Below are 23,278 nucleotides of genomic sequence, written 5' to 3' on the forward strand. Positions count from 1 at the left end.
TTGGTCGGGCTGATTGAAGATGAGGATGTTGGAACCACGCGCTAGTGAGGATCGCGACAGTCACGTGGCATGCGGCGATGAGTTTCTCCGATGGTTCGATGTACGGAAGGGATATATATTTTGAGAAATAATTCGGGACCCAAAACATGTCCCGAATGGGACTTTTTTTTTTTTTTAGAATGATTAAAAAAATATTTTTTAATAATATTATGAATTTTTAAATTTTTTTTAAAATATTTATGATGATTAAAAAAATATATAAAATAAAATAAATAAAAACTAAAAAAAAATTTTTACCTATTCGGGACACTTTCGAGCTACATCTCTTGGGAGATGTAGCAGTGCTCATATATTTTTTTATTGGAAAATGCTACATGCCCCGCTGGGGGCTCCCACTGGGAGCTCCCGCTGGGGCCTGTAGTATTTTTATATATATATTTTTTAAATTTATTTTTATATAAATATTTTAAATAATTTTAAATATTTTAAAAAATAAAATAAAAATTATAATATTATTTAAAAATATTTTTTTAATTATGAAGTAGAATAAAAATTAATATTTAATAATTTATATTTTACTTTCTGTTTAATGAAGTGTTTTTTTTTTACTTTCTCATTAAGAAAATATTTTTTAATGATTTGTTTTTTACTTTCTGATTAAGGAAGTGTTTTTTAATGATTTTTTTTTTTACTTTATGATTAACGAAGTGTTTTTTAATGATTTTTTTTTACTTTCTGATTAAGAAAGTGTTTTTTAATGATTTTTTTTTTTTACTTTCTGATTAAGGAAGTGTTTTTTAATGATATTTAAATTTATTTTATTTTTTAAAAATATTTATAAGTGTAAAAAAAAATCTATATAAAAAATAAATTAAAAAAGTACACATAAAAAAGTACATGTTAAGCTCAACGGGAGCCCCCAACGGGGGCTGTAATATGACTATTTTAAATATTTTTTTAAAAAATCATAATATTATTAAAAAATATTTTCTTAATCATGAAGTAAAATAAAAAATTATAAAAAAATTTTTTATAATTTTTTATTTTATTTCGTGATTAAAAAAGTATTTTTTAATATATATTTTTTACTTTTGGATTAAAAAAATATTTTCTTAATAATATTTTATTTTTATTTTATTTTTTTTAAATATTTTTAAATATTAAAAAATCTATATAAAAATTATTTAAATAAAATATATATTAAATAATGCTACAGCCCCAGCGGGAGCTCCAGCGGGAGCCACCAGCGGGGGCTGTAGCACCACCCTTTTTTATTTTCGAATCTTAAATTGTGATTTGATAGGTAATAAATATTAATTTTAAATAAATAATAAATATTATAAAGACTTATTTTTTATTTTTATATATTTAATATTTAAATCATTATTTTGATTTTCTTTTTTTTTTTCTTTTTTATAAAAAGAAGAGAAGTACAAGTAGGAAACTATTTCTAAAGGTACTGATTTAGGTTTATTCTTTTCATGTCACTTTTTTCATTCCTCACAAAATTTTCAATTTTTTTTTAGTTTTTCCTTTATTTATTTAAATGAATTACTAGATTCACAAACAGATTTTATAAATAAAAAATTTATAAATTAACGTGATTAATAAATATAATATATTAGATTTATTTTACCTTTCAAAATAATTTTATGATATAATATAATATACTATAAAACTTTATCAATTTATGACATTACTTCTATGAGATCTTTCTCTAAATCAAATATTTCTTTTATAAAATGTAAATTATGATGAAAACTCTACATAATTTGATTTCTTAAAATAAATCTAGATACACCAAGGAACTAGCACATGATGATGAGTAAAAGATTTTAAAAAAATAATTACTAGAATAAAATATAATTAGGGGTATAAATCTAGGAGTTAATATTACAACATAAGCTTAGATTGACATTGATGATGAAGTTTCTACAAATGGTGTTAGGTTATTACTCTCATCTTCGTATCAGAATTGATTATATATGTTTAATTGGTAACCACTTTCAAAATCTTCTCAAAAAGCTCATTCTCATGCTTAAAAGTGTCCATGCTAGTTTTGAAACCATTTTCAAATCGAAACCATTTTCAAATCGAATCCATTTTATAAAAATTAAAAATATGTTATAAAAAATCGATGCAATGTGTTGGAAGTGGCGAAATACCCCTCTCAGCATCTAGGGTTTGCGAGGATGGACATTTCCACCTCCAACGCAACAATAGCAAGTGATGATGAGGGCATCCTTCCCCCCACCATGGTAGGCACACATGATGAAGAAAGCATCTCCATACCTCCCTCCCTCGCATCACCATGAGTATTTAAAGGAATAGATAGAATTTGTTCCATTGATCTCTAAGGACAAAATGGATGGAATGAATACATCACAAGACTTTGTTGGATGTATTAAAGATTTTGATGATAATTAGGTATGTTGAAGGCCATAATTTATTATTAGAACGATAAGATATAAATGAAAACCAAAATCAAAACCCAAATTTAAACTATAGCCAACTCCAAAAATTAAAACCTAAATTAAAATCATGTCTTTACCAAACATTAAAATGTATTAAAAAGAATCACCAATCAAAGATATTGTGCATTAATAATTTAATACTACCAATTTTTTTAAAAAAAAAAAACAAAAAAAAACAAGAAGATATCATTGAAACCCTAGTAAAGAATACAAAAAATGAAAACTCATACACAAACTTCACAATATTCATTTAAATAAAAGAGGCATATCTGAATGAAATTCTTGAAAACTACCAAAAAGTATTTTTTTAGGTTGGCGTATGGGCTATTTATAAAGAGATGATTTTTTAACTTTTCTTAATTCTAAATCCGTGGTAAGATACTTAATTGATAAATCTATATTTTTCAACCATTTTTGCCCCCATCAAGACCCATTTAAGATAACCTTTACTCTTTAGTCACTTGAATCTTTGAATTCTTCGAGATTAGTTTGTAATATTTCTCTTACAATTGAAATCAGTGTCAAACGTATAGAGTAATATGTGGAATTAAATGAAAAATTACCGTTAGAAGTAGGTTCTCCTTCTATATTGATTTGAATGGGCAGGGTCAACAGTGTAAGTTAAAATTATGGATTAATTTTACTTTCGAAACTTTTTTTTTTTAAGCCAATAAATTTAAAAAATTTGAAAATACAAAAAAATAGAATAGTGGTGAATAATAGTAGTTAAAAATTAATGAAAAAATAATAATAGAATATTGAATAGTAGTAAATAATAGTGAAAAGTAGGTAAAAAGTAATAATAAAATAATAAATAATAGTCGAGTATTAGCATTGGTTTAGTCAAATGCTAGTGGAGCCTATAAAATAGCTAACGAGGCTTAAATTCGGATTGTATTGGATTAGGCAATATAAACCCAACCAACCTTTGAGCTACACTAACACATTTGAGATAAACAAATATGACCTTTACTATAGCATGACCATTTCATTTTTTATGATTATTTCATCCTACAAAACCATACTTTTTTCCTTTTTAAATTTTCAGTTTCTTTTCCACAATCTGACTTCCCCAAACCAAAACCCATGCAATTCAATTTCCTCGCCTTCACCAGAGGCTAAAGTTCTCCACCATCAACGTCGATCCTTCTCCATTTATGCCTTAACTTTGAAGTTGCCATCATCACCTCTGTCACCGACGTATCCTCAACTGACAACATTTGAAAAATTAGTCCACCTTCATGAAATCAAACCATCATGCCCCTTATTTGCTTGCATTTCAAGCAACAAGTTTGATTGTCTATCACCACCACACCACCCACAATAACATTGTATGGTCTAGTGATGCCACCCCCGAGCAAGTATGGCCTTCGACAACATTTAGCTTGTTCTTTGTTCCCTCTATTGTGTAATCGGTTTTTAAATGTTTTTGTGGTCTAATCTTTTCTCTCACTCTCTCTCATCGCTCACAAAACTTATAAATACAGGAACTAATATTGATCCTAACCTAGGTAATGTCTTATTCTAACCTGCATTATGATTTTGAACATTGGTATTTTAATCAAGATTGTGTCTGATTATGCATTCGATTCCTTGGACAGAATGGTTGTGTTATTTGATTTAAGGTTTTCTAACAGAGTCTTTATTGGGTTGACAATTTTTATCTTTTAAAATTCATGTTGTAATTATTGTTGTTAGATTTTAGTGGTTTGAATCAAGGTATGTACATGAAGTTGTATGATATGAAGCTTGGTGTGGTTCTCAAATTGTATTACAACCTTTGTATGCCTCTGTATTTTGCTCTATTTTGTGTTTTAATTTAGTTTGTACGTAAAGCTTGGTGTCTCTATTTCGATTTGTTTTTGTTTTGTGTATGGTTTTTTTTTTTTGGAACCATTTCAAACAACATACTAGAACACTTTAAGTTATTATTAAGCTACATATAGTTGTTTTTAACCCACGATTTGATGCATCAAAGCTCTTGTAAAATTAGGATGTCTTGTTAAAAATGGTTGTTAAGTAGTGCACTAGAAGTTGTCCAAAATTATGGACACTTGTGCATTTGTCTAAAAGGTCATCTTTGTATTATTCAAGATATGAAATTAGTACTGAGTTCTAGTTCTAGCAGTATATATGACTCATTTTAATGACATTTCAAAGTCTTTGGTCCTTTATGAAACTATTTCAGAGCAACTCTAAATATAATAGGATTTTCTTTTGCTCACTCTTTATTATTTTTCTTTCTATGTTGTACATAAAACTATTACTATAAACCTAGATTGAAGAAAAATATACTTATCCATAAACAGATTTTATGAAATTGCTGCTAGAGTTGTTATAGTTTAGCCCGCAGTTTGTTGCACCTTGATAAAATGAAAATACTTTTTATGGACTATTTTTACAAGTGTTGCTTTAGAGTTTGCTTTATTATTATTATTATTGTTGTTGTTGTTGTTGTTGTTGTTGTCGTCGTCGTCATCGTCGTCAAGATTGTCTAATCTGTTGTAGTTTGTTGGAAATAGCTCATTTAAAAGTATACATTTAGTAAAATTAATTTTGTATGGTTGTTTGTTTTATCTTGCAAAGTTATATTCTCTTATATAATAGACACACTATTTTATGAAGATCATTTCTTCATCACTCTCTTATAAAGTGGTGAACAAGGTATTAACAATACCCTAATGGTTAGTATACATGATAATGTTGTACTCTAAGCAACACAACTCGAAGGTGAAAAAGTCCACCTACTAAGAAATCTCAACGAAGTTTCTTTCACCGCAAAGAAGGACAATATCTTCGCTTCGGTTTGGCTCAACATTAATATGGATGCTATTCAAGAGACTAAAAAAAATCCACATAAATGTGGGAGAGAATTTATGGCTATTACAATGAGTATAAAAAACCTAGTAGCCTATAATGTTTTGTTGTGTCATTGACCAATTGATGGTTCTCGATCCAAAAATGCACAAATAAGTTTTGTGCTGCTGTAGCCCAAGTAGAATCACTGCATCTAAGTGGGGCCACAGAACAAGACAATGTATAAATTCCTAATTGTTTCAATTCTAAAAGTGTTTTAACAAATTGCATACTTACAAGCTCACTTGGTCTTTTTAGATTGAGAAAGTCAAAATTATGTATAGAGATATGCAAAAGACCAAATACACTATGGAATACTGCTGAAATTTGTTGAGACACCAACCAAAATGGTAATCAATATGTCACAATTGTTGACGAGAAGAAAACTACCTAGGAAAGGTTAAGCTATTCTGGAGTTAACTCCACTAGGAGACGACATTATAAATGAGAATGTCGAGATCAGTTATGAGAGACCTCTAAGCAAGAAGGTTGATAAAGAAATTGAGAGAAAAAGGAAGTGCAAAAAAGTTTCGTCCAATGAATTTAAAGATGCCTTAAAGTTGCATGAACGGTGATAGAACCATATGCATGATGGAGAGAAGACAAGCAGTAAGCAAATCGAAGAATGATAGATGTGAGTGACTACATCTTAAGAAGAGGAAGATCGAGATGGAAATTATGAAGTTGGGTTTTGCTAGCATAAATGCAATGTAGCAAGAGTATTTCCAAAATTCTCAAAAGGAAATCTTTGACACTTCAAAAAATAGGTTTTCATCTCCATTTCCATCTCCATTTCAGCATTTTGGAGGTGTGCAAATGTTATTTAACTTGTTTCGAACTATTGTTATGGTTTTGATGTTGTTATAGAATACTTTTTGGATTGTTTTAGTGGTTGGGCATCAACATATGTTGGAAATACATTTGTTGTTAGACAGTGTTTGTGTGGATGGGCAACAATTGTTGTTACAGATTTTGGGTTGTAATTCATGTGTGATTTTTTGTAATTTTCATAATATTATGCTTTTGCAATTTCTGGAATAGGTCTTTATTTTTGTAACTTCCCATAAATCAGGTTGCTTTTCTAAGTGCTGGCGGTTTTTGTAATTTCTGGAAATACAGTTTGTAATTTTTGTAGAGTTTGGTAAATATTGTTTTGTGAAGTAGATGGAACGAATTGAGGTTCTTATTACTAAGTATGATTTCATGAGAATAAGTTTGGTGAACCTCAATTTTTCTATAGTGGGTTTTCATTCGTGCCAACAAAATGTTGCCATAAGGAAAAATCAAAGTCGAATCTACATGTCTTTACCCAATCAAGGAAGCCAAAGGCTATTGCTGATTGAATTATGGTGGAGGTCCCCACGTTATTGGCGGAGGCTGAGTCTTAAATTGTCTAATCTGCTATATTTACTAAGTATGATATTCATGAAATTGGAGATTTCAACTCGGCTGTGTATTTAGAAAAATGCTTTCTTTTCAAACTCTTGACAATTAATTTTTTTCACAGGAAAGCATCCAAATATATAATGAGGAATATTTAGAGACCATATCTTGCCTTCCGAATTTGTGATATAGGGGAAAACCTTTTCTTGGCTGAATTCTCTAATATTTACGAGAATGCTTGGATTATACATAATGGCCCGTGGACATTTGGTAATAATTCGGTTGTCATGGCATATTATGACGGTAGTTCCCAGTTGTCTAAGATCCCCTATTATTTACTTTTTTCTAGGTTGGTATTTACAATCTTCCACTGGGAGGTATGAATGCCCGTGCAATCTGCAAAATTGTAAAAACACTAGGTTCTATAGAGGAAGTTGATCTTCAAGAAAACTCTCCCGGTTGGGGCGAATTTGTTTGAGTTCAAATCTCTTTGGATACTAGCAAAACTTTACCTCAAAAGAATCATGTTACTATGGATACGTCGAGCGTTGTTTGGGTATTATTAAAATATGAATGTCTTCCATCTTTTTGCCACTGCTGTGGACTATTGGGTCATGGAGACAGAGATTGTGTCCTTTGGACTAGTAATTATGATGATTTTTTCAATTCGGACATTTCGTATGGATCTTGGCTGCGTGTAAGGGCTTACAGCCAAGAATTGACCACGAGTGGATGTGATTGTGCTGACCAAACTGGATGAGGGGATGCATTCACCTAATGCATCGATTCCCAACTACAGTCTGTTGGTAATTATGATCTTCTACTGGGAGGTATGAATGTCCGTGTAGTGCACAAAGTTGTAGAAACACTGGGTTCTATAGAGGAAGTTGATCTTCAAGAAAACTCTCCCGGTTGGGACAAATTTGTTTGAGTTCAAATCTCTTTGGATACTACAAACCTTTACCTCAAAAGAATCATGTTACTATAGATACTTCGAGTGTTGTTTGGGTAGTATTAAAATATGAATATCTTCCATCTTTTTGCTACTGTTGTGGACTATTGGGTCATGGAGACAGAGATTGTGTCCTTTGGACTAGCAATTAGGATGATTTTTTCAATTATGACTTTTCGTATGGATCTTGGTTGCGTGTAAGGGCTTTCAACCAAGAATTGACCACAAGTGGATGTGATTGTGCCGACCAAACTGGATGAGGGTATGCATTCACCTGATGCATCGATTCCCAAGTGCAGTCTGTTGTTGGCGCCTGATAAGGTAGTGGTTTCTGGTGAGCCATTGTCGGGAATGGCAATTACAGATTGTTGAAAGTTAGGTGAGACAGTTGCACTAGAGGAATTAGTGGTTGGTAATTGTTCTCGGTTATTATTGGGCACCGCTGGCCAAAACTCAAGGCCACTAGAGTTGGACTCTTGCTAAGAAATTCATACAGCCCATGGTCAACCCAGCCTTTTATTTGAGACTCCAACAAACAGTGTTGGGGAGTCTTGTCGTCGACTTGGATGACCACGCCGTAGTGGGTCTTTGTCCTTGCCAACAAAACGTTGCTATAAGGAAAAATCAAAGTCGGGTCTAATTGTCTCTACCCAGTTAAAGAAACCAAAGGTTATTGCTGATTGAATTATGGTGGAGGTCCCTGCGTTATGGGCAGAGGCTGAGTCTCAAAACCTCCAACAACCATGAAAGTCTTGAATTGGAACACCTGAGAGCATGGGAATCCTCGAGGAATTCGTGTTCTTAGTCCGAAGGGAAGGTCCCAACATTGTCTTCGTGATGGAGACAAAATATGTTATTTCATTTATGGAGAATTTGAAGTACACATTTCTTATGTTTTGGCAGTGGCAAGTAAGGGGCGTAGCGACGACATTTGTCTCTTCCAACAGAAGGAGGTCAATCTGGTACTTTTTTCATACTCAAAGCCCCATTTTGATATGCATATATCTAATCCTATTAGAGATTTACAATGGAGGATGGCGGCGGTTTATGTTCATCCCTAATTGAGTCACCAAAAGAAAATATGGGATCTCCTTTGTTCTTTGAAACATAAGGAAGATAGTCCCTAATTATGCTTTGGGGACTTCAATGAGATCATTGCAAATTTTGAGAAGCGCGATGGTTGGGATCGTTCGTTGAGGCAGATGTTAGAGTTCAAGTATGCTTTTATTTTTATTTTATTTTTTCATTTATGTGGTATTGATTATGTTGGTCCATTATTTACTTAGAGCAATATTAGCGAAGGGTATGCATATGTTAAGGAACGTCTGGATTAGTTTCAATGTACTATGGATTGGTTTGAGATTTATCCTTTGTGTAAGGTTGGAAATATTGTTACATCTATATTTGATCATAGTTGTTTATTATTGAATACTGAGGGATTAGGTGATCAAGTACGTATAAGAACTCGTCCCTTTCGATTTAAATCAATGTGGGTAGGGCCCCAAGATTATGAGGTTGCTGCAATTTGGAAAAAGGTTAGACAATCTTCACTAGTTAACAAAATACAGCATTGTACTTCTTTAAATTTGTGGAGTCAGTCTCAAATTGGTCACATTAGAAAAATTCTGGCTATTAAGAGAAGGGAACTTACATTACTTCAAGACAATCAAATTTCTGTTTTCCCATCTTGTTTCTTCACTTCACCATGATATAAATCTACTCTTGGAACAAGAGGAATTAATGTGGAAGTAAAGATCTTGTGTGGCTTTGTTGAGTACTGGTGACCAAAATACAAATTTTTTTCATCATAAGGCTTCACAGAGAGAGCGCCATAATCTGATTTCTCATCTTACTCGTCTTAGAGATAATGGAAGTATTTATAGAGAAGTGTCTGGTTTAGCACATATTATCACTACTTATTTCTCTGAGTTATTTTCATTGACAAATCTAACAAATTTGGACTTTATCTTAAGATCTGTATAGCCATCAGTTACTGACTCTACGAAAATGCTAACTCATGCTTTTATTGATGAAGAAATTAAGGTAGCTTTGTTTCAAATGCATGCTCACAAGGCTAAAGGTCCGGATGGTCTTCTTTCTTTGTTTTTTCAAAAGTACTGGCATTTAGTAGCAGATTCAGTTATTAGTACTGTTTTATATATTCTAGATTTTGGTACTCTACCTACTGAGCTAAATCAAACTTATCTTGTTTTGATTCCCAAATTAAAAAATATTGACCATATTAAAGACTATAGACCAATAAGTTTTCGTAATGTGGTCTATAACATTGTTGCAAAGGTGCATGCTAACCTATTGAAATCTGTTTTGCCTGCTGTGATATCATATACACAGTGTGCATTTGTACCTAGTCATTTGATTACGAATAATGTTTTGGTGGCCTTTGAGACGGTGAATACTATTCGACGGAGGAGACAAGGTCGCACGAGCTATATGTCTATTAAATTAGACATGAGCAAGGCTTATGATTAGGTTAAATGGAGTTTTCTCGAGTGTGTAGTGCAAAGAATGGGTTTTCATGCACGTATTGTTCATCTGCTTATGGCTTCTATCAGGTCAGTTTCTTATTGAGTTCTTCTTCATGGAGTTCCAATGGATGCTATTCACCCAACTCATGGGCTGTGACAAGGATGCCTTCTTTTTCCTTATTTATTTATTTTTTGTGCTGAGGTGCTTTCTTTAATGTTGTGGGAAGCTTAAACACATGGCCTAATAAAAGAAATTTGTATTTGTAATAGGGCTCCATGAATGAATGAATGAATTACTTATTTTTTGTTGATGATAGAATTATTTTTAGTCAAACTACATTTTCTGTTAATGATCATGGTCAATGTATTTTATCAGCTTATGAAGAAGCTTCTGGGCAGCAAGTTAACAAGGTAAAAACTGAATTGTTTTTCAGGAAGAACACTGGGGTTGATATAGTGTAAGCTGTTAAGGCATGCTAGGGAGTGCAAACTGTTTACCTTCATTTGTTGGCCATTCAAAATATCATATTTTTCATGAAAAAATGACTTTTATCACAGGCAGGATGTGTAATACTCATTAAGGTTGTTGTGCAAGCAATTTCAACTTATACAATGAGTTGTTTTAAGTTGCCTAAGGTTTTCTACAGGGACTTGGAGTGTATGATTGCTAGATTTTGATGGGGACAACGTGATCAAGAGATGATGGTTCATTGGATCAATTGGCAGAAATTGTCTAGTTCAAAATTTGAAGTAGGTATGAGTTTCTAGGATTTAGAAACTTTTAATTTAACTCTATTGACAAAACAGGGATGACGACTTTTCCATAACTATGTTTCTCTGTTTTACAAAGTGATTAAGGATAAATATTACCCCAATAGTGATTTTTTATCTTTGATTGTGGGTTCTGATCTTTTTTTTTTTTTTGTGGAGTATTTGTGATGCTAAATCAATTTTAGAAACAAGTTGTATCTGGATGATTGAGCAAGGGAATCATATATGTATTTGGGGTTGATAATTGGTTACCTCATTCTCCTAGTAAATGGGTACTCACTAAATGCAATACGCTGACAATAGAAACAATGTTAGTGAGCTTTTGGACAATTCTTCTCCTAGATGGTGGAATGTTGATTTGGTAAGACATGTTTTTCTCTCTTTTAAGGATAGAGAAATGCTACTACCACCGCTCCTCCCTCCCGCTTCTCTCTCCTACTTGACATGAAATGCACACGTGGCATGATTTTTAAATAACAAAAAAATAAAATTTGAATGCATAGTATTCTTCTCTCCTTTCATCAATTTTTCTTCTTCTCTTCCAAACTCATGTCCGCAAGCTCCCCCAAACTCATGTCCTTTTCTCGAGAACTCTCTCCTGTTATTGCCTTTTCACTAATATTTTCTTGCTTCTTTCTCCCTTCCGGTAAGCAAATATTCCACCCAATAAATCCTTTGCATAAAACCTAATATATTTCTCTTTTTCGGAGTCGGTCTAAAGTTTGCAGCTTTGCAAGTTCTGGGTACATAAGTTCTTTATTCAATATTAATTTTCCTTTCATGTCCGCAAGCCAAACCCATCAATTTTTCTTCAAATCCCATCCTGCACAAGCCAAACCCACAGATTTTTCTTCGGATCCCATCGTCCACAAGCCAACCCATCGATTTTTCTTTGCATCCCATCTTCCGCAAGCCAAACTGCACGTATTTGTCTGAAACTTGTTATTTTCCTGGAAAAGTATTGTCTGCTAAAATCCATGTTTGCCGTTTGGTTACGAGAAAACTGAGATGAGCGTAACAAAAGCAAAAGAAGAGAATGTTTGTATTGTTTTCTCATAAAATCCATAATTCTTACTTTAATTTTAGAATTTAAAGCGGAAGTTTCCTTTCTTCTTCAAAGACATATTTCATTGGATCGCATTTTTGTGAATTTTTGTTCTGGCTGATTGTCGAAGAAGTCATCCAGAAATTAGATATGAAAAGTCCAATTTATGTTTTTGTTCCTTTCCCTTCTTTTTTGTTTAATATAATGACACATGGCATGATAGAGCGTGACACATCAAGCGGGAGGGACGAGCGGGAGGGCAGATCGGTGACTGTAGAAGGACTCTTTAAGGATAATGTAATTCTTAATATTCCATTATCTTTGCTTGGGGATGCTGACCATTTATTATGGAGTTGTACTAGGAATGGGTTGTTTAGCGTCAAAATAACTTATCATGTAGGTTTGAGTCTTAGTAATGTTGTTGGAGTTGCATCCAATGTTAATGTTTTTGCTGCCAAGTCATTCTAGAAATCTATTTGGAATTTACATCATTCTAATAAATTTGAAATTACCTAAGTACCCATATATCGTAACGCAACAGAAATATCTATCAATTCATTCAACAAATTGGTTAGTCGCTAATCATGCAACTATTTAATAATTAAGTAATAATATAAAGTAAATAAATTGCATAACATCAAAATTAGTATTGAAAGGAAACTCTTTAAAGAACTCCTTAAAGATAAACCCTACAGAGTAGCCAAACCCATAAAAATCAATTTTATTATTTGAAAATAAATTACAAGTAAAATTCAATTACAAAATATTTATCAATTAACACTATTACTTGACCAGATAAATTACCTATTTATCTTCTAACGCAGTTGCAAGAAAAACCTCTGATGATCTTCAAACATTGATTTTTTCCTAGAACTCTAGTGGCTGAAACTTGACCAATCAATTCTCCAACATGGAGCAAAATCACAATATTTGAGAGAAATAATATGAAAATTCTTCAAGAAATTTTCTCACCAAAATATGCACTTGAAAGTGCTCTAGAAAATATCTAGATTTGAATCTCTACAGATCCTAACCAGTAAGATCCATTAAATAAATAATATGAAAGCAGTTTTAGTTTCAATAGGACTCTACTGACGGTCGCAAATATGTCTCATGACGGAATGCTGACATTTCGCGATAACTCTTCACTACAGTAACTGATTTCAGTTCAACCTCTTCTTTGGGAAAGTGCAGATTCCTTGGAACTCGATTGTCACACTTATGACTTATCTAAACAACCTCTAATACCTCATAAATAAACTTTATATTGTTACAAATAAAGTCAATAAATAATTTACATTCATTCAAAATTACTAACTTAATGATAGGATAGACTCTATCATTTTAGTCATTTAATCCTTTACAAACTTATCAACTTAGTCATATAGTCCTATCCAAACTTTTAAATCTATAATCTCTCCCTTTGGTGGATTGGTGACAAAACCAACTTGATGAATGTCTTGCATATACAAAATTGAAGAATTTTTTGTGGCGAGCTTATGGAGATAGTTTGCCTACTAAGTAGGAATTATTTGCTAGACATATCATTGCTAGTAGCACTTGTGATTTTTATCAGGAGGCTATGAAGGATGCTCTACATGCCTAATTTGCTTGCTCCACTGTAAGGCAGATAAGGGTACAATATTTTGATTTGGATAGGTTTAGTTTTGCATCATGTTCTCGTTTTTCTAATCTGATTCAGAAGGTTATGAGTTGTGATAATAGTTCTATTATTTCGAGATTTTTAACAATTGTTTGGGGATTATGGAAGTATTGGAACTTAAAGTTTTTTCAATCTACAGATCTTTTGGCAACTAATATCATTGATAATAGTCTTGATTATGTGGAAGATTTTCAGAGTGTACATACTACTAAGAAAATCCACTTGCAATTTTATAAACTTTGTTGGCAACCTCCACCTTGTGGGAAATAGAAGCTTAATTTTGATAGGGCTATTTTCCATTCTATGCACAAATTTGGTGTTGGAGCTATCTTGCTCAATGAGCGGGATGATTTGATTATGGCTATGTCTCAAAAGGAAGATGACCTTTATGCAGTGGAAGACATTGAGGCTCTTGCTACCTTGCGGGAGTTGCAAATGTTTCTTCATTTGGGCATTTCAGGTTTGATTCTCAAAGGGGATTCTGTAGTTATTATTGAAGCTATTCGTTCAAATTAGGCACAGTTTTCCAATTATAGTCCTTTAATTACTGAGATTCAATCCTTGTTGTCTTGTTTTCATAGTATAAAAATTATTCATGTAGGTAGACAAGAGAATGAAGCTACACATCTATTGGCGCGCCATACTTGTTTTGTGGATGATATTCTTCAATGGTGGCAACAATCTCCTAATTTTCTTTCTATTTGTTTAGCAGTTGATATTGTTGATATTAGTAGTGTCTAATCTTAGTGGCTACTATTGTTGTAATTGATGACTCTATAATTTGTCCAGTCTATACAAATGATTGTTTGATTTCTAAAAAAAAACCCAAAATATAAATATTATATCTTAAAAGCTCTATTTGTAATTATTGTAAAACTATCATTGATCATGCATATTCCATAAATGCTTGATGAAGTTAGCTTGGAGTTGAGAACAAGGTCCTTTGTCTCTAATACAACGATGTTACTCAATGAACTTAATAAATTCAGGTATACGATCTTGTGAAGCTGGTTCATGAGGAGTATCGTTCATATATTTGTAAGTGAATTGGTCTGCATCGAGTTATAGATGAAAATGAAAAATGCATATTCCAAATCTTTCCTTGCTGATTTTTGGGCTATAGCAAAATGGTTCATCTTATTTTCTTGAGGAGCATTAATTGCTTTCACTAAAATTGCCCAAGAATGATATGTACCATCAAAAAGATAGCATCCCATTATATACTCATGACTATTGATTGAGTAGTTGCACAGATGAACATGACCTTGGGTCTATGCAGCAAATACAAAAGATCATCTAGTACATTGATGTCATTATGAGACCTAGGCAAACAAAAAAAAATGTCATATCCAAAGATTGTAAGACCAACGGCCTCCAAAATAATAGTTTGTTCATTTACATGGCTAGAGTACATACCTTTTGAAACATTAGGACCGTTTTTCTATTTCTGGTGCATGCAATCAATGTTCTCTAATATTCTTGGAAAATAATACCATTGTCCAACATCTAGTAATCGTGTTATATCGCTACTGTTTGGAGACTTCACATACTCATCAGAAAAAATTGTCACGATCACCTTAACAAATTCTTCATACTCAACTATGCGGTGCTTTCTCCATATTCACCCATAAGATCTGTCATTACTCCATGTGCAAGCATCCTGATTGCTCAGTCATCTTCTGAAAGGAAGACAATTCGAGCCTTCCACTCACATGTCTTTTTTGGACAAAATAATCATCATAAATTTTTATTGCAAGATGGATTCATAAAAATAGAACACGGCCCATTCAGAACTTCATCCTAAAAATATTGGGAGGATATATTAGTCGTTGAGCAAAGTAATCATGGAAAAGGCATTTATGACTATCCAATGGATCACCTAGGATGAACGTACAATGTTGAGCAAGACGATGATGCGAACGACATGCTCCCTTTCTAGCCCTTCATTCTTATTCCACCGTCATTGCTACAATCATATCAAATTTATTATCAGTAATTTTCATATATAATATGATCAATACTCCTAGATGGATCCATAAATAATTGAGAATGTTGGAGTTTCAAGATGAGTGGGAAATATTTAGAACACTTGATCTATTTATAAAATGCCAATGAGACTATTAGCATCCTAACTTGTATATTAAAAAAATTAAAAAACTAAAAATACAAACATAAGAGGAGTAGAAGGAACCTAATGTTTCATCTTGCTCTTTTTGTATTTTCGAATGTCATTTTATTTTGAATAAATTGTGTACCACCAAGTAGTGATACCACATCAATAGGACAAAAGTGAACAGTATAACTCAAGCAGCATAATACCATGTCTCAATAGAATGTACGTAATTAGTTTGGAATGACTTCCTTCTCAAAACTAATATTTTGAAAGAAAAAATTTGTTTACAATAGTTATAAAATATACAATTAGAATTGTCATAAATGCAATATAATTTAATTTAAACTACAACCACTTTTGTGATATATAACTTCTAAATTGCTAGAGTTGCTGTTTAACCAGAATCTCTTATGCGAGTTGTACTACATATCACTCTCTTATCTTATTTTCATCACATTATGCTGTGGTATTGCATATAAATTTTTAAATTGATTATTGCAAAATCACCATTTATATAAAAAATTTAAGTTAATGGATGAAAGCAAAGTTAATTATATAACTTACATTCTAATACTCTTCTTATATGTGGACGAGACTCTCCTTATTAAGTAACATAACCAGGATTTCATATATGAAAGCTTATAAAATTACTATTTATTTCAAAAGTTTAACTTAATTGGAATTAGTAAATTTAATTATTTAAGTTATATCCTACCACGTACTAGGGCTTCCTAATAATTAAGCCCAAACATGTAAAATATTTAATTAAATTATGTAGAGTGTGAAATAATGGTTCAAACTTTAAAACCCTATTATAATACTAGGTCATATCATAGTCGCATAATAAAAACTATTGGCCTATACTTATTGAAGAGAATCTAGTCCACACGTGATGTGAGTACTCAAATATTGTAACTCGTAACTATGTACAAATGCTTAAATTAAAGTAAAATGTATAAAAAATGTGAAGAAAAGTATCTGTGACCCAAAATAGTGGGGTAATGGTTTCGGTGGTAAGTGGTATATATTGAACATCCTGAGTTCAAAACCATAGTTTTGAATTTTGTTTCATTCCAATAATTTTGATCGAGATTTTTCCATTCCAGTGTAGTTGTAGGTACTTTATACCTTCTCGTTTTGTTTCGCTCTAAATTTAGGTCTATTCTGGCCTATTCGGCTATTCTGGTCAATTTTGACCATTTTGACTGGAAGTTGCATTTTACTATTTTAGATTGAATTTTGTTCCAGACTGTTTTAATAATAATTTTATAATTTTTTTGAATTTAACTTTTTTTTTATAAATTTTAAATATAGATGAAATTTATGTAATTTTAAAATTTAAAAGACATTTATATTATTTTATTTTATTTTTTCTAACTTGTAAATATGTTCTCATATTCTCGCTTTTCATATCTCATTATTTTAAAGTTTCTCAACTCTTTTATATTTTTCAGTTTCTTTTGTGTGTAGCTCAACTTAAGGTTGTGATTTCTTTTAGTATTATTTTTTAATAGTAATATCACTCCATTTTTTTAATATTTTCAATATATATTTATTTTATAATCGTCAATTCTTTTATATATACACACACATACATATATATTTTATTAAATTTAAGTTCTTTTATAGGAAAATGCTGCATCCACCGGATTGTAACACTACAAAAGTCACCGATTGATGTTTTATTTTTTTATTATATATTTTTTTTACCTAATTGTTAAACAATTATTTTTAAATGAATTTGTGAATTGTTTTTAAAAAATATTTAAGAATATAAAAAAAATGTATAAAAAATGATAAAAAAAAAAAAAAAAAGGCTAATTAGCCTTATCGGTCACCACCCTCGTTATATATATAGCTCATTTCAAAACGTCAACTAAAATGTGCCCATATCAAAATATTTTATTTCAATGCTTAAATCATCATAATTATCTAAACGAAATTTAAAATTTTATTCATAACTTTCTATCGGGATGAGAGGATTTTTTTTAAAAACTTATCAGCCACTGGCGAGAAATTCATTTCGAGAGTGTGTACTCCAAGATTAGGTGGACATCGGGTGCGAACTGCCAATAATTAAAGGGAACACGACAAAGAAAATATGTTGTAGAACAGCATCTGAGTTCACCGAACTCCATAGTGTCAACGCTGCGAGCCTGGGAAGGTCAATTATAAACGATCTAATCTATTCACGTCTAAAAACGGTCAACACCATAAGCTCGTAACCCCATAACTTTACTCTGTCTGTTTCTATCTCCGTTCCCTAAGTTCCTAACCCAGTAACCCCACAAAAACTCACAGATACAGAGACACGGCTCAGAAATTCTGAGTAATTGAAACGGAATGAGTATCAGAGATTTAATTACACGGGTCGACGCGATTTGCCAGAAGTACGACAAGTACAACGTTGATAAGCACAAAGATGCAATTGTTTCCGGGGACGATGCTTTTGCTCGTTTATACACCGTCGTCGAGGCCGACGCCGCAGCAGCCCTCCAGGTCTGTGTGTGTGACCGAGTGTATTATTAGTGGCGGTGTGGGATGAAATAAGGGTTGTTGTTGTCTTGACTTTTCCATGCTTCCACGCTCTGTTTGGTTGCTGCGAAAATTGAAAGAAAGGCTAAAAATTGAACAATATGAAACATTGGACTTCATATTTTATGTAGAGGGTGCTTGCTGGTTTTTTTTTTTTTTTGTTAATGTTTTTCTTTGGGGATGAAGTGGGGACCCTTATGCTCTGTTTGTTTATTTAAGAAAATCTATGTAAAGATAAAGGAGAAGAAGATAAAAGTTTGAATTTTGAAGTTTTGGTATTTGATAAACTTCTTAGTTAAGGCAGAAATGGTAGGAGGCTACGTTTTGAGCAGAGGTTTCCGCTTTTGGTGGGCCACAAACTGAGAATTGAAGAATTGGAAATTCTAACTTGTTCTTATTGGAAATTATATGATTTTTAGTTTACTTTTGGTTGTTCAGAAATCAGAGGTGGCTGCCACAGAGAAGAACAGGGCAACTGCCGTTGCTATGAATGCGGAGATTCGACGAACCAAAGCTCGTTTGGTTGAGGAGCTCCCTAAATTGCAGAGACTTGCTTTTAAAAAGGTTAAATGCATTTTTCATTTATCTTTATTATATAATCTCCAGTTGTTGTGGGGTGTGTGTAGATTACTTAAGCTGAACTTGGGGATTTTTGTTCTTCTTTTTTCGTTGATTAGATCCATTTTGCTTATTATATTATACCCTACATTGCAAATTGCAAGATTTCTTGAGTATTTTGTGGATTTAAGAAGGGAAACCATTATATTCTTTTTGTAATATTTTCTTTTTATCTTTTGCTAGACTCTACTTTGTGCCTTACTGGTTGTAATGGATGTCTCATGTTGCCATGCACAAAACTGTTTGTAGGTCAAAGGGCTTTCAAAAGAAGAGCTTGAGGCTCGAAACGATTTAGTTTCTGCACTGAAAGAGAAGATTGAAGCTATTCCTGATGGATCTACCACTAGTGGAACTAAAGAACCTGGTGGTTGGACAGCTTCTGCCTCATATACTGGAATCAAAATTGACACCACTTCAGGTAACAATTTTTCTAACCTCGGTTCTTATAAACATGTAATCATTGTCAACTAATTGTATTGAAAACATATTATACCAGATGGAAGATTTGATCGTGAGTACTTTCAACAAACTGAAGAATCAGATCGGTTTAGGCAGGAGTATGAAATGCGAAGAATGAAACAGGCAAGAATGGATAAAGTCATAAAATAGTGATTGTTAAGTATGTCTAGTGGTGAGAGATTGGTTAGCTGTGGTTTTATTATAGTTACTCCTCTTCTTTCATTTCCTTAATGACCTAGGGATTTGACCTCACTTAATGGCTAATGGCATGCTTTTCGAAAGAACTACTTAGGGTCTGTATGTTTTTGGTGTTTTTCCTTTCCTGATGTCCAAGCCTTTATTGGATTACATTTTTCTCTAAGTAACCTGCAGTGCCAACCCTTACAAAGTACCTGTAAGATAAATTTGACTTCATACAGGATCAAGGTTTGGATGTTATAGCTGAAGGATTGGACACATTGAAAGACATGGCACGTGACATCAATGAGGTATGTTCTCTTACCATACTCCACCACATGTTAAAAAGTTGCTTAAATCAAATTCTTCTTCCTGTGATAATGTGAATTTGATGCACAGGAAGTGGACAGACAACTGCCACTAATGGATGAAATAGATGATAAGGTAATCTCCATCCTTCTGTCTCTTTGCCGGTGTCCTTTATCCTTGATTATCTGTCATGGAAGAATAGCACTGATTGGGAAGAATTTACATCAATCCCTCTCAGATAATTCCCTATCTAATTTTACGGTTGACTAGGTTGATGCAAATTTCCCTATTGAAGTGTCAAAAAGAGTTGCAGGATCTTGACTAAGTTAAGTAACGTTGTTGTGACATCATTTCAGGTTGATAGAGCAAACGCTGACCTTAAAAACACTAATGTGAGACTCAAGGAAACTGTAACCCAGGTAGATGAATTTATGCAATTTTGAAGTTTAGATTTTTCGTCCATTTTTTCAGAGAATTCCCCATCCCGCTTTTCTCTTTTCCTACCTCACATCCTTTTTTGTGCGCGTTTTTGTTTTATTCAGCTGAGGTCCAGCCGCAACTTTTGCATTGATATCATTCTCTTGTGCATAATTTTAGGAATTGCTGCCTATTTATACAAGTAAGCTCCCTATCTTACTGAATCAACTTAAAAATCTGAATTAGTCTTTGGTACATATTCTTCCACAAAGTTGTATCTGGATAACCCCATAGTAGATGGAAATTTACTCACTACTATTCATATACTACTAGCAGCCATTGAGATGCACGTTGGGAAAATGGTACAAGTGCACTTCTCAAATCAGGCTGGATGAAATTTTAGTTCCACCATTTTTCAGTAACAATTTTTTAAAAGTTTGTTTTCCATGACAATAGTAGATCTTCCTCCTGTTGTTACCAGTGGTAGAGGCAGAACTTTTCGCTTAAGGAGACCAGACTATGCCCATGATAAATTTAATCACAAAGCTAAGAAAATAAATTACATACGCAATAACCTTTTTGGAAAGTAAACTTTGCCTGGCTAGTTAAATTTAGATGTACATACATCCATTCATGTTGGGGGTGATCTTGAGTTTCTTTTTTTAAAATAATTTAGAGGAAGCTAAGAAGAAACTTCTAAATTTTTTGAGGGACCAACATTACACTTTTTTTCAAGGGCGGAACCACAGCCTGCTGTGATTCAGTACTGCAGTTCTCTCATTTTCTTTTTATACCTGCTTGCTTCATAGTTTATTTCACCCTTTGGCTTGCAATGGGGTCGGAAAGACTGCCCAATTGCTTGTGTAACAAGTTTCTGATGCATTGAATACTATAGGGAACTGAAATTACTACGTTTGATCTTCTTTTAAGGCAAAATACTGCTTACGGGAGACTTAGGTTACGTTTGGGTAGTGAGGTGATCTCAGATATTCTGTGAATAGTGGTAAAAAAGGAATGATAGAATATTAAATAGTGAATAGTAGTGAAAAGCAGGTAAAAAGTAATAATAAAATAATGAATAGTAGTGGAGTCTACCCAAACTAGCCCTCAGTGCCCGCCCATTGCCCCGCCACCCCAACCCCCTAAAAACAAAAAATTTCCCCCAAGTTTTTGTATGGTTTCTCTCTTCCCTTAGAGGAAAAAAGCTTTACCGACGTGAAATGTCTGAAGTCAAGATGATATTAATGGAACTGATATGTGACATCTATGAGTTCTCGAAATGTCATCAGATAGGCACTTAAATATAGAGTAATGCTATGTATTACACTCCTATCCCACTTTGTAAATGCAGAACTTTTTATCGCCCTTGGATCATTTATTACTTTTTTTTATTAAAAAAAAAACAATACAAAGGTTGATGGACAATGCCACCTTATCATGTGGGAGGTAGATAGTTTTAAGGTTGTGCCTCTTTATGCATTTCCAAGTCCCCTGTTTTCGTGTTTGTCCTCCTATGTCCATTGTGTCCCATTTTTATTTACTCTTTGTTAGAGAAAGACACTGGAATTTTCAGTTACCATCTAGAAAGAACATGTTTTGACAAAGGTATTGCATATTTGCAGCGTGTTAAAGTGATATGGGTGCCCTGGCAACTACTACCACTGCTTATCCTGCACTTACTGAAATAGGGATTATCTGTGACTCTCTAGCATTTCCTGTACATACATACAATGTGCATCTCTTTTTTGTATAATGTTACTGTAAGTGTGATACTTTCTACTTTCGAGATCTGTGAGTGGAAGATGGAGGAGCTTAAGAACTTCTTTATCATTAAATATTTATTACTTACCAAAGAAGTCTGATAATATCTGTGTTCCTTCTTCCTTCTTTATCAATGTGCATCTCTCTCTCTCTCTCTCTCTCCTCCTCATACATAGCATGACTCCGCCTGCTGTGGCAACCCGCCCCGCCGGGTTCCCCGGTGTTCTCAAAACAATGTCTCTTTAATATGAAATATTATAATAAATGCTCCAAGAGTATGGAAAATATGGTATTTTCATTGAATCGACAGATGTCATTTCATTAAAATTATTTACATCACTAATTTTTAATGATTTGTCAATCTTATGATAGGTTAGAAGAACAATGCAATTGCATTTCGAAACTACTTAATAATGACTTCTCTAACATTAGAAAATGTCTCCGGGTTTAGTATCGTATTATGTGTAAGGTTAGATTTAGATAGTGAGTTGAAATGAAAGTTAAATTAAATATTGTTAGAATATTATTTTTTAATATTATAATTATTTTAGGATTTGAAAAAGTTGAATTGTTTATTTTATTTTATGAAAAAATTATAATGATGAGATGAGATGAGATAGGTTGAGATCCAACTGAGTCTAGGCTTTGTTTGAAACTTAAAATTATTTCAACTCATCTCAACTTATTATTACAATTTTTTAAAATTTCAACACAAAATATAATAAATAATTTAACTTTTTTAAATCTTAAAATAATAATAATAATAAATAATAATATTTTATTATCTCAACTTAACTCAGTTCAACATCTAAATGCATCTTAATTGATCAAAAGCCTTCCTTCTTCGTTTCCTCCGTAGCACTCCCTCTTGAATAATATATGAAAAAATAACCTTGTAAATGCCAAAAGGTTATTTTCATGCATCTATCATTTATCAATTTGAAAGCAAACCATGTTTTGGACGAGAATAAGGCATCTAGATGAGATGAGATGAGATATTTGTAAATAATAATAAGATTATTTGTAAATAGTAATAAAATAATTTGAATTAAAATATTTTATGAAATTTTGAAAAAGGTAAAAAGAATTGAATAAAAATATTTTAAATTTATAATATTATTATAATATAATTTTTTAATATTATTAAATTGAAATGGTTTAAAATTTAAAATTGAAAAATATTTATATTTAAATAGTATTTAGATGATGAAATAAAATGAGATCAGATAAGAGCACAAGATTTTTTTTTTCTTATTTTT

General features: G+C 32.3%; 1 protein-coding gene across 1 annotated transcript; it reads left to right on the plus strand.

Annotated features, from left to right (window-relative positions):
• Positions 1-17,874: 17,874 nt before the first annotated feature.
• On the plus strand, positions 17,875-22,106 carry LOC108980657 (syntaxin-71-like). Its single transcript, XM_018951657.2, has 9 exons — positions 17,875-18,242; positions 18,717-18,842; positions 19,146-19,314; positions 19,393-19,478; positions 19,775-19,843; positions 19,932-19,976; positions 20,198-20,260; positions 20,384-20,460; positions 21,881-22,106. The coding sequence occupies exons 1-9, from the start codon at positions 18,087-18,089 to the stop codon at positions 21,891-21,893; spliced, it is 804 nt and encodes a 267-aa protein (XP_018807202.1). The 5' UTR covers positions 17,875-18,086; the 3' UTR covers positions 21,894-22,106.
• The last annotated feature ends 1,172 nt before the right edge of the window (positions 22,107-23,278 follow it).

Source organism: Juglans regia, chromosome 7 (assembly GCF_001411555.2).
Source record: "Juglans regia cultivar Chandler chromosome 7, Walnut 2.0, whole genome shotgun sequence".
NCBI lineage: Eukaryota > Viridiplantae > Streptophyta > Magnoliopsida > Fagales > Juglandaceae > Juglans > Juglans regia.

Bases quoted from the DNA above. Each gene is read 5' to 3' on its own strand.
- LOC108980657 (XM_018951657.2), top strand. From the start codon at position 18,087: ATGAGTATCAGAGATTTAATTACACGGGTCGACGCGATTTGCCAGAAG. The intron at 18,243-18,716 runs GTCTGTGTGTGT...TTGGTTGTTCAG, and splicing joins ACGCCGCAGCAGCCCTCCAG to AAATCAGAGGTGGCTGCCAC. The intron at 19,844-19,931 runs GTATGTTCTCTT...TTTGATGCACAG, and splicing joins TGGCACGTGACATCAATGAG to GAAGTGGACAGACAACTGCC.